The sequence below is a fragment of the Hemicordylus capensis genome, chromosome 6 (assembly GCF_027244095.1).
Source record: "Hemicordylus capensis ecotype Gifberg chromosome 6, rHemCap1.1.pri, whole genome shotgun sequence".
Classification (NCBI taxonomy): Eukaryota; Metazoa; Chordata; class Lepidosauria; order Squamata; family Cordylidae; genus Hemicordylus; species Hemicordylus capensis.
The window spans coordinates 40018827-40033893 of record NC_069662.1 but is presented as its reverse complement, the minus strand read 5'-3'; the positions used below and the strand labels follow the sequence as shown (position 1 = coordinate 40033893).

General features: G+C 45.2%; 1 protein-coding gene across 8 annotated transcripts in view; it reads left to right on the top strand.

Moving 5' to 3' along the window:
- Nucleotides 1–14586, top strand: part of ABI3 (ABI family member 3) — a 57406-nt gene extending 42820 nt beyond the window's left edge. For 7 of the 8 annotated variants that reach the window (XM_053261796.1, XM_053261788.1, XM_053261794.1 and 4 more), the window contains 5 exons: nt 6557–6642; nt 8212–8298; nt 10811–11013; nt 12264–12398; nt 14090–14586. In XM_053261796.1, coding sequence (XP_053117771.1) covers nt 6557–6642; nt 8212–8298; nt 10811–11013; nt 12264–12398; nt 14090–14253 — 675 coding nt within the window. In that variant the 3' untranslated portion in view covers nt 14254–14586. The remainder of the gene's footprint in view (nt 1–6556; nt 6643–8211; nt 8299–10810; nt 11014–12263; nt 12399–14089) is intronic. The other variant, XM_053261795.1, reaches the window with a different exon arrangement.
- Nucleotides 14587–15067: the final 481 nt, after the last annotated feature.

Sequence of the window (15067 nt, the reverse complement as noted above, 5' to 3'; positions counted from 1 at the left end):
TAGAATGTTGGACCATGGAGATCTGAATTCAAATCTCCATTCAGCCATTAAACTCACTGGGTGACTCTGGGCCAGTCTCTTATTTATCATACCTACCTCACAGGAGTGTAGTGAGAATAATCATAACATGTACACTGCTCTGGGCTCCTTGGAGCAAGATAGAAATGTTAAAATAAAATAAAAAAGCCAAAAGATAAAACAAAACAAAAAACCCTCCTCAGTTCATTTGACCTGAGCGGGAAATGTTCATCTTTTCTGTATCTCTGTGGTGGAAAAAGTTGACTTTTTGCTGATCTTGCAGCTAGAGCCTTAGCAGCAAAGCATAGGGTGGCAATCATACCTGGTGAAGAGATGGATCATGAAGCAAAAAAGAATTAAACTAAAAATAATTAAATAAAAGAATTTAAAAGAATTTAAAAATTAAATGATCTTTATAGATGTTTCAATGCCTCTAACATTAAAAAAAAAACCCAAACCACCACCCTCTGCGAATTAAAACAAGAAAACAAAAGAAAAATCCCACCATGGAAATGACATACATATGGAAAGTAAGGGCAGTTACCTCAGTTCCTTTTCGGAACCAGCCATAAGAGTCGGAAATGCTTCTGGAGCAAAATGTGGAGAAGATATATCCACCATCAGTTCTGTTTAGCAACGCAGTGCCAAAAGCTGTCATGCTCTGCCTGGACCTGTCACCTAGCCAGGACATTCCTGGGCAGTGCAATGTTGACACTCTGAGACAGGAGGAAGCTTGCGATATCAGATCTCCACCCAAACAGTACTGGAGCTACTAAGCATAGGAACATAGGAAGTTGCCATATACTGAGTCAGACCATTGGTCTATCTAGCTCAGTATTGTCTACACCGACTGGCAGCGACTTATCCAAGGTTGCAGGCAGGAATCTCTCTCAGCCCTTTCTTGGAGATGCCAGGGAGGGAACAACCAGGGTGGACCCTGCTTAGCTAAGGGGACAAGTCATGCTTGCTACCACAAGACCAGGTGTCCTCCAGCAGCAGCAGCAGCAGCAGCAGCAGAACAACTTCTTATTGGTATTTATTGTTGGCGTTGTTTAAGAATATTTATATATTCTTCAGTGTGGTGTAGTGGTTAGGGTGCTGGACTAGGACCGGGGAGACTCGGGTTCAAACCCCCATTCAGCCATGATACTTGCTGGGTGACTCTGGGCCAGTCACTTCTCTCTCAGCCTAACCTACTTCACAGGGTTGTTGTGAGGAGAAACTGAAGTATGTAGTACACCGCTCTGGGCTCCTTGGAGGATTGAAAATGTAAAAATAAATAAATAAAATTAAATATACTGCTTTTCAACAGAAAAAGTTCTCAAAGCGGTTTACAGAGCAAAAGGAATGGAAAATTTTTTTCCTTATCCCAAAAAGACTCACAGTCTTAAAAAGACAAGGGAGACACTGGCAACAACCACTGGAAGGGTGGCTAGCTATGCTGGAAACTTGTACTTCCACTGGGAGACCAGTTTAGAAAGTGCTTCTTTGCCTAGTTGGCAGGGTTAGAAATGTGTGTTATATGGGGCCGCTTGCCATGTAGAAAAGCACCCTCTGCATACTACTATAAACAACAAAAGCAATAATCAATATTTTTATTAATCAGTTTGGCTGGCCTAATTGCTTGCTGCACTTTCTGGAGTGGCATGTCTGATTAGCTCAGGTCTTGATGTGAGAAACTGGTTTGGCTTCCCTAGAAGATTTGATGACATGTATAGAGATAGAAACTCAACAGCAGACAGCAAGTCTCCAAGCACTTCCTCACTCGGTGGAAAAGTTTAGTCTTTTTAATTCACCGCAGAGCAATGCTTCTTCTTTTAAACAAAACTAATGAGAACAGAACATGCATGATGAGCATCATATCCTCATTAGGATATAATGATGGTGAACCGTCCTAAGCCATTTTTGGCTGAGTGGTATATAAATAAAATAAATGAATAAATTAGTTTTGAGTTGGAAGAATAATTAAAGTGGATTGGGAGGAAATTGCTTAATTCTCGTGATGACAGGGAAAATACGGAATATATTGACTGTGTTTCTGAAGGAGGAGAAACCAGCATCTTGGGAAGGACTTTCTGTGGTCGAATGTGTCCATCTGGGGAAAGGAACCTGGAGGTGGGAGCATCTGCTTTTTCAACTACTGACTCCTAGTCTCTGAAACTTGTGTGTAGAATCTCCTGTTTACAACCCCTGCCTCCCTTTTTTGTGCTCTCATTTCAATTCTGGTCAAACATTTCTGAAAAGCAAATAACTTCATTTCAGTGTATTAGCTTTTCTCCTGAGCCCAGAGTCAGAGAGCATACTCAGTCCAAAACGAACACACATAAGAGCAAGAGGAACCAAACTTTGACTTAATCAACCCACTTGCTTTGGAAACAGCAGCCTCTCTTCCCCCAACACAATATATTTCTTTCTAGTCTGATTTGTACTTGTCTCCTGTTTTGGTGACCAAAAAAAGGGGGGGGGCTTCTTTTCCCATATTCTTTAAATTAGAGGACTTGTCATCCTCATGAGGACTAATAACATGCAAAGCATGATCATCTTAATAGTTGAAACATTATTTGGTTCCATCTTGCCCGGAACTCTGTGTCTAATAGTTGAATGGCAGGCAGAAATTCAGTAGGTAGAGCTTCCCCCACCATCTGGAGACTGGAACTGCGCCCATTGAAATTCTGACTGTCATGCAGCTGAAGTACAGGCAGAAGATATAAACAGGTGCTGCTTCAACCCTATTATGCTAGGTAAAGTTGCACCTATTGAATGCCTGCCTGTCATGCAACTGTCCCAAGTCCTGGGGTCTCTGGGCCCTCTTAACAGCCCCTCCCCTTTATGAGATACAAGGTTGGAGAGTGATAAAAGCCAAAAAGGAGCACTGAGACCTAGCAGTTCTGAGGCAAGAAGGAGGAGGAGGCCACTCTCAGATAGAAGCAATCACAGCTAAGGAACTGAGGCCTATGTTAAAGGAGAACAGGCCCCAGAGACACAAGTTAACCATGTAAATGTAATAGTTGCCCTTTATTTTCAAGACCAGGCCTGCTCAACATAGCCCCCCCAGCTGTTTTTGGACTACAGCTCCCATGACCCCCAGCCACAGTGGCCAATACTCAGGGATTATGGGAGTTGTAGGTCAACATCTGCAGGAGGGCCGAAGTAGAGCAGCCCTGTTCAAGACATTTCTCCATCCCTGGGGCATCCAGATTTCACTGCTCCTGACAGAAACTCTTCTCATCTGTTTACAGGGCTAAAGACAAAAGAAGCTGGGTTTATTGACCAGCCACTGTATGCTCCTCCACACAGTAGCTCCATCCCATTTTTGTTTAAAAGGGGAAGAAAAATGAAATAAATATAGTTCTCCCTATACTGCCATATAATGGTGGTTTGTGGTTTTTGTTATTTTGGTTTTTTTTAGGGAGGAGGATTTTTGAGTTATAAAACCAGCTCTAATATCTTCACACTGCAAGAGAGAACAGGGAAGTTGAGCAGGCCTGATGTCATAATCACTTCAACCAATGCCAGAGACTTCTTGCTCTGCCAGGGAAATGTAAATCTTTCAGCAGGTTTTTAAAACCAACTACTTCAGGTCAGATAGGGGGAAAAACCTGCAACACTACCAAATGGAAGCTGCTTAATGGAGTAATACCACAAAAATGCCACATGAGATTTAGGAGGCATCCCCATTCTTTGAGGTTCACCCCTGTCCCATGGGGCTATAGGAGTTAAATCTCTGAAGTGGAAGTGCATTGTGTCTTTAGTGCAGTGATCTTCAATATTTTGGCAGCCCCTTCGGCAAAAAACCCACCCATGTGGGAGCCATTTCCCATTGAACTAGTCTCTGCATCGTGCTGTGCTTTTCTCAGTGCTGGGAGGGCCCTTTAAGGGAGGCTAAGACCTCTCTTAAGAGCTCTAAGAGGAAAGCACCAGGAAGGGCGACACTTCCCAGCACTCTGTGCATGCCTTCCAAGATGGTGCAGGGGCTCAAGCGGGCTCAGTTTCCCTTAAAAGAGTACCACTGGTGCTGGGTAAAGTACACAGTGAGATAGCTCCTCTCCGTATAGTGCCAGGACAGGAAGACTGTGCAGAGTATTCAGCTTTGGCTAAAGCTTTACACAGGCCCAGTAAGCAATGTTAGGAAGCCGCACTTCTTCTTCTTAATTAATTAATTAATTAATTTTTACATTTATATCCCGCTCTTCCTCCAAGGAGCCCAGAGCGGTGTACTACATACTTGAGTTTCTCTTTCACAACAACCCTGTGAAGTAGGTTAGGCTGAGAGAGACGTGACCGGCCCAGAGTCACCCAGCTAGTTTTCATGGCTGAATGGGGATTTGAACTCGGGTCTCCCCGGTCCTAGTCCACCACTCTAACCACTACACCACGCTGGCTCTTAGGGTTGATGGGGGCCACCACTGGCCGTCGGGCCTTACAACGAAGGACTCTGCTCTGGCATATGCATGGTCACAGAGACACCAGACCATACAGAATTTGTAGTTTCACTGCAGCTGTGCATTTGGAACTTTGATAGACTATAATAAGAAGTTTTGTGTTTGTAAAGGTAAAGTGTGTCTTCGAATCGGTGTCGACTCCTGGCGACCACAGAGCCCTGTGGTTGTCTTTGGTAGAATACAGGAGGGGTTGACCATTGCCTCCTCCCGCGCAGTGTGAGATGAGATGTGTGAGCACTGCAAGATATTCCCCTCAGGGGATGAAGCCACTCTGGGAAGAGCAGAAGGTTTCAAGTTCCCTCCCGGGCTTCTCCAAGATAGGGCTGAGAGAGACTCCTGCCTGCAACCTTGGAGAAGCCATTGCCAGTCTGTAAAGACAATACTGAGCTAGATAGACCAATGGTCTGACTCAGTATATGGCAGTTTCCTATGTTCCTATGAGACCTTTCAGCATCTTCCTATATTGCTGCTGCCCAATATAGCACATTTTAAACCCAACGAACAAATGTCACCTTGGCTTTTAAGCCGGTGAAGGATCGGCTTTTGCAGAGGAAAGAAATATAGCACGAAGAAGATGTGTAATGTCCATCAATGTGTACGGATGGTGGTGGAGAGGCCTCGGTGTGTAAGAATTGGGATGTGAGTGTGAAATGTTGGTGGATATGACATATCTTCTTTCAAAACAACTATTCTCCCACCCCCACCACTCCGTGCACACGTCTACAGATCTTAACCATTTGTTTTCTTTTTGTGGGAGCAATTCATTTCTAAATTCGGAATATGAAAATGTTGCAGCCGTAACAATGTGACTATAAGCAGTCCTTCCTTCCTGCTTTGCAAGCAACGTTTAGGATAAAACGAAACTTGGGCTGTCAGCTGTGGCTAGCCATCGCAGCCGATCAAAACCGCAAGCGTCTGAAACTGAGGTAGAGATATTTTGAACAGAGAGGGAGGGAGCTCTGTGTGAGCTTTCTGTTCCCACGCTGGCGTCTGCTTTCCCGGCGGTGTTCTCACAGCAGCCGAGGCTACTGCCACAGCAGGCGCCTTGCAAGACTTTTGCTGGTCTTTGTTGATGCATCACTTCAGCTCAGCAAGCAAAGTCGGGCAAGCAAAGTCGAGGGACGGGGAGGGCTAAAGACTTGACCCAGATTTTCTAAAGGTACACGTCTGTGGATGGGAGGGTTCTAATTTGGTGTTCTGTCGCTAAACTTGGAAGAATGGAAAGAGCTGGTCTTGTGGTAGCAAGCATGAATTGCCCCCTTTGCTAAGCAGGGGTTGACCTCATTTACATTTGAATGGGAGGCTACATGTGTGAGCACTGTAAGATATTCCCCTCAGGCGATGGGGCCACTGGGAAGAGCATCTGGATGCTTGCATGCAGAAGGTTCCAAGTTCCCTCCCTGGCATCTCCAAGATAGGGCTGAGAGAGACTCCTGCCTGCAACCTTGGAGAAGCTGCTGCTAGTCAATAGTATAGACAATACTGAGCGAGATGGACCAATGGTCTGACTCGGTATATGGCAGCTTCCTTTGTTCCTATTCATTTGCGCTCTGCCCAGAAAATCCACAGTCCTGCTAGACATCTACAACTTCACATGGCCAGTTGACTCCATTATTTAAGTTAAGTTCAAGTTGCAAAAAAGTTGCCAAAATTGTACAAAATTGTATTTCTACTCTAATTGGGAACTTAAAGCCTATCAATTAAAACTTGATTTGCTGCCTGTGTGACCTCGGCCCTGGAACATATGCCTTGCCCCATAAGGGTGTGTGTATAGGTTTTGGGCTCCTTAGAGGAAGAGCGGGCTATAAATGTAAATAAATATACACCTGCCAATTGCGGATCTTTCATAAATCTGATGGAAGTAGAATCTAGTAGTCCATGAAGGTGTCACAAAGCAATAATATTAAATACTGTATTCCTTGGGAAATCCAGTGGTAGGTTTCTCTGAATGTCTTCAGTGTATAAATTCCTTGCAAGGAAAAAAACAACAACAAAACCCCTAGAACATGGGAGAAAGTAGTTCTAGTGTACCCGTGTACAGTATGCAGATTGGATTTTCTCTCTCTCACCTATTTCCCCTCTAACATCTTTCTTAGGATCAAAACACACAGTTGGCCAGAACGGGAACTCTGGCCCGAAGAGGAACCAAGACATCAGCATCGCAGTCTTCTGGGAGCCTTGGGTGAGGTTGCATCATTTAGAGGCAGTATAACCAGAAAAGCTTATCTGACCCTCTGGCACACCCAACTGTTTTCCAAAGGTTGTCCCCCACCCCCACCCCTCCAACTTGGAAAATAACCTTTCATTAATGCTGCAACACTTGGTCAACTAATTGGTTAAATTAAATGATTTTTTTTTTACTAAGAAGGTGCTCCTGGTTAATTAGGCCACACATTTAAAAACCTTAATTTTAATTGGTACATCAAAAATGCAGATTGAAGGTAGAATCTTAGAAAAAGATTCCATTTCTCTAAAAAAGGAAAGAATTCCTCTTTTAAAATAGTTCCTGTGGTGATACACACATGCATCACCTAAAATGTTGTTTTAAAAAATGTTTTTATATTGGGGTGTGCCTGTGATACTTTTAATTAACTTTTCCAAGCTGCCTTGGGGTGTATTGCACTCAAATGGCAGGGTAGAAGTGTATTAAATAGAGAGAGAGATTTACTTCAGAAGTATGGTTTTATCCACATTCAGATTCATATAGCTTTGACTGATTAATCAACTAAGATGTCTTACCAGCACAACAGCCATCCTTTCCATGTCCATGGCACACACCCCTGGGGCTCCTCACACAGTTGTGTGCTTAAGAACATGAGAACAGCCCTGCTGGACAAGGCCCAAGGCCTATCTACTCCAGCATCCTGTTTCACACAGTGGCCCACCAGATGCCCCTGGGAAGCCTACAGGCTGGAGTTGAGGGCGTGCCCTTTCTCCGGCTGTTACTCCTGAGCACTCTTGAGGCCCTGCACCATACTGGAAGGTGTGCACAGAGTGCTGGGAAGTGTAGCCCTTCCCAGTCCTTTTCTCCCAGGTCATAGGCATATAATCTTCCTGTCCCCACATGCCCCCTCTTCAGAGAACATCAGAACAGCCCTGCTAGACAAGGCCAAAGGCCTATCTAGTCCAGCATCCTGTTTCACACAGTGGCCCACCAGATGCCCCTGAGAAGCCCACAGGCAAGAGCTGAGGGCACACCCTCTCTCCTGCTGTTGCTCCCCTGCAACTGGTATTCAGAGTCATTTTGCCTCTGAAGCTGGAGGGTGACCTATAGCCACCAGACTAGTAGCCATTGAAAGACCTGTCATCTGTGAATTTGTCATTGAAAGACCTGTCATCTGTGACTTGGACATCTTCATCATAAACAACAGGATATTCCAATAGACTATAGACAATGCAGGGTTCTGCCAATTCCTCTGTCTGGATTTCCTGTTACATTTTCATGTATGACTTTGTATCATATTTGATTTCATTTATAAACTCTTCAATCAAAAGTTCAGTTTCTCAACCTCGATTGTTGTTGTGGCTTATGGAAGTATAATGATAATGGAATATTCCTTACCCTGTCTATGAAATTTTAGAATTTCAGAATAAGAGAGAGCTGAGCCCCTAAAAGGGAGTTCGAGGAGACCCAACTGTATGGATAAAGCTCTTGATAGTCCAGTGAAATTGAAGAATTTAATCCTGTTACATATTAATCCTGCCTCTTCATAAGCAAAACTCATATATGATCCATGTCTCTTTGGTTTAGGAGAAGCCAGCGGGTCCCAGAGCCAATACGGCCACCTGTCATCCCAGATGGCAAACTCTCAGCGGCCTCATCATCGTCATCTTTGAGGTACCACCCCTGGGATCTCAGTATCCTAGCAGAAGGGAAGATGGAAGGGGGAAATCTTCATTGATATTCACAGCATTGGTTGCAGTCTGTTCAAGTAGCTTCACAAGTAGTTCTAAGTAGAACTAAAGAAGCCTGCTTTTTGCTGCTTTTAACATGGTGACTCTGACCTTGGACACCCCTCCCACATGCTGTGGATTTTGTTTGTCAGCACATGGATTATAAAGGGATGTTGTTTATACTTTCAGGGGTTGCCATCTTGTTTCAAGATGGCAAATCAGCCACACACACACAAGACCCCCAGGGCCCCTTGGATGAACTGTGAATTTGGTTTGTACTTGGTGAATTTGTGAACTGTGAATTTGGTTTGTACTTGACTGTAAATAAAAATGTTGTTAGGTGGAATACACACATGGACATAGTGATCTTATAAACTTCCTTCTCTTTTGAAAGCAGGCTAAAAATCATGTTATGTTCCAAGGGAGTCCTGCTCCAAGCAAGATCAGCATTTAGAATTATTGTTCCCCATCTCTATAAATAAGAATTATTGTTCCCCATCTCTATAAATAAAAACTACAAATACTACCCTGCATAAGAAGTTATGCTAGAAGGGTGATAAAATGGCAAAACAGTCCTTGTAATTGTTGAAAGTGCTTCACAATCCTCCTTTTACTCCTCCTTCGAGTGATATGTCCCTATCAGGAGCCAAGTAGAAGAATAACATCTATTGGCCGCTGGAATGCACTTGCGCTCTCCAGCCACATTCCAGCCTGCTTTTCTCTTTGGCCATTTGGATTCAGTACCTAATGCAGGGGTAGCAAAACTGTGGCACTCCAGCTGTTGTTGAACTACAACTCCCATCATCCCCTGCCACAATAAATTATGGCTGAGAGCCAAGGTTTTGTCTGCTCTGGACCTAAAAGCTACTGAGTAAGCAACTAACCACCTTGGGTGAATGTGTTCTATTTGCCATTCGAAAATTCATTGTATGCCTTTGGTCATTTGGAAGTGCATTCCAATGACCACTTGATGTCATTCTTTTTTAGTATCTCCCTACCAGTGTTCTCTGTAACAGTGTTTCCCAGATGTTATTTGGCAATTGCAACTGAGGATTATGGGAGTTGTCGTCAACGTTTGAGGAAAACCTTGTTACACTGCTCCCTACCATTTCCATTTTATAGATGGCAGCTGGGGTCAGGCAGAACCTGAAGTTGAGAAAGTGCCTGCTGCAAGGCCACCCACTGAGTCTAAGCTGGGGCTGGGAGCATGATTCCAAGACCCTGGCTTGGGGATGAGGCTGTATCTCATCTGCCTTGCATGCGGAAGGTTCCAGCTTTAATCCCCAGCATGACTGGGGGAAAGAGAGACTCCAGTCTGCAACCTTGGAGAGCTACTGCCTGCCAGTGTAGACAGTGTGGAGCTAAACTGGACTAGTGATATGACTTGGTACTGGGCAGTTTCCCATGTTTCTACTGTCCCCAGGAATTCCTTGGATGGCTAGTGAATCTCTAACTAAATGCAGTTTTGCTTCAGGTTCTGGAGACAGGGAGATGAGAGGTTCACAACAGTGTATGCTTTCTTCTTAGTAGCTTTGGTCAGACTCTTTATAGCTGAGTGGTCCTCAGCTTTGGGTCCCCAGTTGTTGGACTACAGCTTCCACCATCCCCAGCCCACACAGGCCATTGTGGCTGGGGATGATGGGAGCCTGTAGTCCAGTATTTGGGGACTCAAGGTTTAGAATGTTTGCTCTATAAAAAGGTGGCTCTTGTGGCTAGGGCCTTGTCTGCACAGAAAGAGGTGAACCATTATGCAATAAAGTGTGCCGTCATGTCGATTTTGACTCCTGGCATCCACAGAGCCCTGTGGTTTTATTTGGTAGAATACAGGAGGGCTATGTTGTAGACTATGCCATTTCAGATGTGGGGATGCCATTTTAAAAAAAAAGGCTCTCCCATGTAACAAACTGCCTGCAAGTGAATCATTAGCATATCAAGGAGAAACATTCTAACCCAGCTAATTGTTGCCTGCTAATTCTTTATTTGCAGCAGCTTGTTACATGGGGGAGTATTAAATTTTACAAAAAGGCATCCCCCCCACCTGCTGTCTGAAATGGTACAATCTACTCTACCATGTCACGATTCCCCTCTTTCGCTGGCAAAGGTAGACTAGGCCTTAGCTACAAGACTGGAGTCACCTTTTTATAGTCAGGAGGGAGATACCAGTTCTGAATGCTCCCTTTCTGTGTTAAAAACAAACCAAAACCTCCCTACAAATAGAAAAATAGCACATCAAGATGAAATGACCTGGCCTGCTCTCCGTATGCAAGTTTTCTGCTTGCAGGGAGGAGTATACATATGTGTGTCCTTTTGTACATATTCAAAAATGGTACCTCTCTTTTGCTGTCTGAAGTGATATAGTCTGCCCCCTCATTCTGCTGCATATGTGCAGCAAACTGAAGACTTTGACCAATATACTGTGCATTAACCTGAAACCATTCCTTGTTTGACTATTACAGTGGCCCCACAGGAACCTCAGGTGGCCCTGGTGTCAGCGCACCAACTGAACCGCCACCACCACCGCCACTGCCTCTACCCTCTTTATCACCAGCTTTCCCTCCACCTACAGAAACGGACGATGTTCCTCTTCCCACTCAAGAAGATATATTGCCGCCGCCACCACCTGTCACAATGGATGATGCACCTTCACTGCTCCTCTCTGGTGAGCTGCAACACAGTCAGCTTCAAAATCAGCTTGGGCAAGCAGCTCGGTGTACTCGGATCATAACTCATGAGTACAGTGTTGGTTTCAGCAACCTAATAAGAGGGTCTTTCACTTTTGTTTCAAAACGAAAGTAAGTTTCTAGTCCTTATTGTTGCAAATATGAGGACAATCTCTGGTGAACTCTCATAAGTGCCTGCCTGGAGGCTCTGCCCTAAGTGCCTGCCTGGAGGCGATATGGGCTGGATAAGAGATATCAGACTGAAGTTGAATGCAAACAAGATGGAGGTACTGTCTGTAGGGGGTCGGGATCCGAGAGATCGTTTAGATCTGCCTTTTCTGGATGGGGTTACACTTCCCCTAAAAGATCAGGTTCATAGTCTGGGAGTACTCTTGGATCCCAAACTCTCCCTGGTCTCTCAGGCTGAGGCTGTGGCCAGGAGTGCTTTTTATCAGCTTCGGCTGATACGCCAGATACGTCAATTTCTGGAGACGAATGACGTTAAAATGGCAGCACATATGCTGGTAACCTCTAGGCTTGACTACTGTAATGCACTCTACATAAGGCTGCCTTTGTATGTAGTTTGGAAACCACAATTGGTACAGAATGTAGCAGCCAGATTGGTCTCTGGGTTTACCTGAAGGGACCATATATCACCGATCCTAAAAGAACTGCACTGGCTGCCTATATGTTTCTGAACAAAATACGGATTACTGGTTACTACCTATAAAGCCCTTAACGGCTTAGGTTAAGGGTACTTAAGAGAGTGCCTTCTCTTTCATGAATGCTGTCACATATTAAGATCATCTGGAGAGGTCTGGTTATGGTTGCCACTGACCCGTTTGGTGGCGACTCATGACCGGGCCTTCTCTGTGGCTGCCCCAGGGCTTTGGAACGTGCTTCCTGCTGAAATAAGAGCATCTCCTTCTCTGTTTGCTTTTAGGAGGACCCTGAAGACATGCCTGATTTGTGATTTCTATCTGTTTTTATGAATTTAAATGTTTTATATTTTATATTTTAATTTGTACTCCGCCTAGTGATTTCTATATTAGGCAGTATAGAAATGCAATACATAAATAGTTAGTGAGTGACCAAACAGGGCTTCTAGTTCTTGAAAAATGAGGTGAGGGAGGGGAATATTCAGGGCCTCAGTACCCTACATAACTGTCTATTCTCCTTGGACTAGCAGAAAATAAAGCAAACATCAACAAATATAAGCATGTTTGATTACCAGCCTGTTTGTTTGCAGATCTTGATTTCCCATCATCCCCACCACCACCACCACTGGACCTTACTAATTTGGAACACCCGAGGCCTCCACTCCTTCCTCCTCCACCACCTCCAGAGAAATTGCCATGGGCCCCAGATACCTATCTGGAAAAAGGTACCTTGCTTAAGACCTACCACCGTCCTCTGACTCAGCACTCTTTCTGCCTCCTGGCAGTGGACACAGAGGTGGTTCCCAGGGCGAACTCTAAAACAAGAGGTCTAAAACAAAGCTTTCTGCTATTCAAATTCTTACACCCCATTTCCTCTGGGACTAGTTGTAGTCACTCACTTAGTACTTACAGGTGAGGCCTTCTGTACAAGTTTCTGGCTAGTAATCAGTAGGGATGTGCACGGAACCTGGTGGGGGTGGATCGAAGGCCGGTGGGGGCAGACTTTAAGGGCGTGGGGGGGTCACTTTCTCCTCCCTCCACTTTCCCCTCCTTCCACTTTCCCCCTGCTGGCACTCAAGTCCTTCAGGGCGGCAGCGTACCTCCCTGCTGCCCCGTCCATTTGGCCAGAAAAACCTGGCGCGCATGCACCTCTCTGCCTCGAAGGACTTTACAAAAACCGAGCACCAGTGGGGGGAAAGCGGAGGGAGGGGTAAGTGCATTCTCCGCCGCCCTTAAAGTCCGACACCTCCCCCCCACACACACACACTACTTTCGAACCTGCCAGTGTTCAGACCTGTTCGGAGGTCCGTAAAAGGGCCTCCGAACAGGTTCGTGCACATCTCTAGTAATCAGCCATCAGCTGTGATGGATTGGTCCTCCATGGATGTATCTTACATTATCCTTGCTAACTGCGCAAGAAGGCACCTTTCAAAGTGGTGATGTTCTTTATATTAAGCAGGGAGAGAGCAACCCACCCTATCCAACCTCAGCACAGCATCCCTCCAGTGGTTGCTGCTGGTGTCTACTCCTTTGATTCTGTTTAGACTGCCAGCCCTTTTGGGACAGGGAGCCATTATTTATTTTTCTATGTAAACTGCTCTGAGAACTTTTGCAGTATATAAATATTTGTAGTACCTGTGGTAATGGATTTTAAAAAACAAAACGTATAAGTTTTATCAGAGTCAAAGACCCTGCTAACTAAGCAAAGAGGCACCTTTTATATGTGGCAATTCTCTTTATTTAGCAGGGGGAGAGCAACTGGCCCTATCCAACCCCAGCACAGCATCCCTCCAGTGGCTGTTGTTGGTGTCTGTCTTGTGTTTCTTTTTTAGACTGTGAGCCCTTTGGGGACAGGCAGCTAAATAATTAATTACTGTATGTATGTATATAAACCACTTTGGGAACTTTGGTTGAAAAGCAGTATATAAATATCCGTCATATTCATAAAGACACCTGAAGCACAATATCCCATTTTCAAAAATATCAGGAGCTCAGTAAGAACACGGTAGTGCTTTTCACTTCAGTGGGGCTTGTGCAAAGGAACTTCTAAATGGGTTCATGGAGATTAGTCTGTCCTTCACTTTTAGTAGCACCCAGCCTCTATCTTCTTTGGCCTTTCTCTACCATGGAACTGTCTGGACAATGAATTCCATAGGTTAGTATGTATCAGTTGGATTGGATGTTCCCAAGGCAGTAGAGTGTCTGAGGCAAGGTGCTTCAGGCACCTAGTGGGGGCCATCTTGCTGTCCTGACAGGGCCTCAGTATTCTGCTGCCTGAGGCAACAGCCTCACCTTGCCTCAGGAAAGGGTTGCCTCTGACTCCACCTCTCCCCTTTCCTTACAAGGTCTGAGGAGCTTGTGTTCTGTGTGTTCCAGTCAACTGACACTTTCTCCCTGTTCTTCCCATTGCTTTCAGTGGTGACCCTCTACCCTTACGCTCAGCAGAAGGGGAACGAACTCTCATTTGAAGAGGGGACTGTGATTTACATGACACGGAGATATTCGGATGGCTGGTGTGAAGGGGTGACCAGCGAAGGTGAGGGCTTCTTCCCAGGAAACTATGTGGAGCCTTTGGCCTGAAAGAAGGCGAATGGAAGCAACAGATATAACTTCAAAATACAGGCGACTGACCATCTTGCTTTGAAAGTGCTTGTAGGAGTGGTATCTTACTGTAATATAGTTGTCCTTGAGTCCCCATTCATGTTGCTCTAAATCAGGCTGAAGTGGGGGGCCACCAAAGAGTTAGAAAGGAGCCTCCCCACCCTTTATTGAAGCACATAGAAGAATCTTCTCTTTGGTTCCTTTTGCTCCCCACTGACCAGAAAGCCTGAAGGCATCAACTATCTCCTGACCCAACACAATCCACCCCATCTTCAATTCAATACTGATAGAATTAAACATAGCTAAAGCTCACTGAAAGAGGCTGTGTGGTGGTTCTTGGTTCGTACATGCGTGTGTGGATATACACACACGTGCACATTAAGGCTGCAAGATTTGGCTGAATGGACCAATGGATTGACCTACTATGAGGCAGCTTCATGTGTTGGTATCGGGTATCTACAGATCTGCTTGCCTGTGGTGAGTGGTCCCAGCCCACTGGTGAGCAGGACACCTGCACCACATGGATCTCCTCTCCCCCCCACCCAAAGGTCTCCTTTCCACTGCCATTTTTGAGAAGGCAAGAAGCAGCGGCAATCCTTTCTGAGCGGTAGGAGAGGGCTCCTAGGGTTTCGTACCATCTCCATAGCCCAGTGCAAATGACAGTAGACCCCGCCTGTGTGCCAGAATAGGACCTGACGGAAGCTCGGTAGCAACCCCAAATAATGGCTGGCCTCAGTTGGTGGAGCCTCAGTTTGCTGGTGCCTGTGGAAATGGTTCCCCCTTCCACTAATTC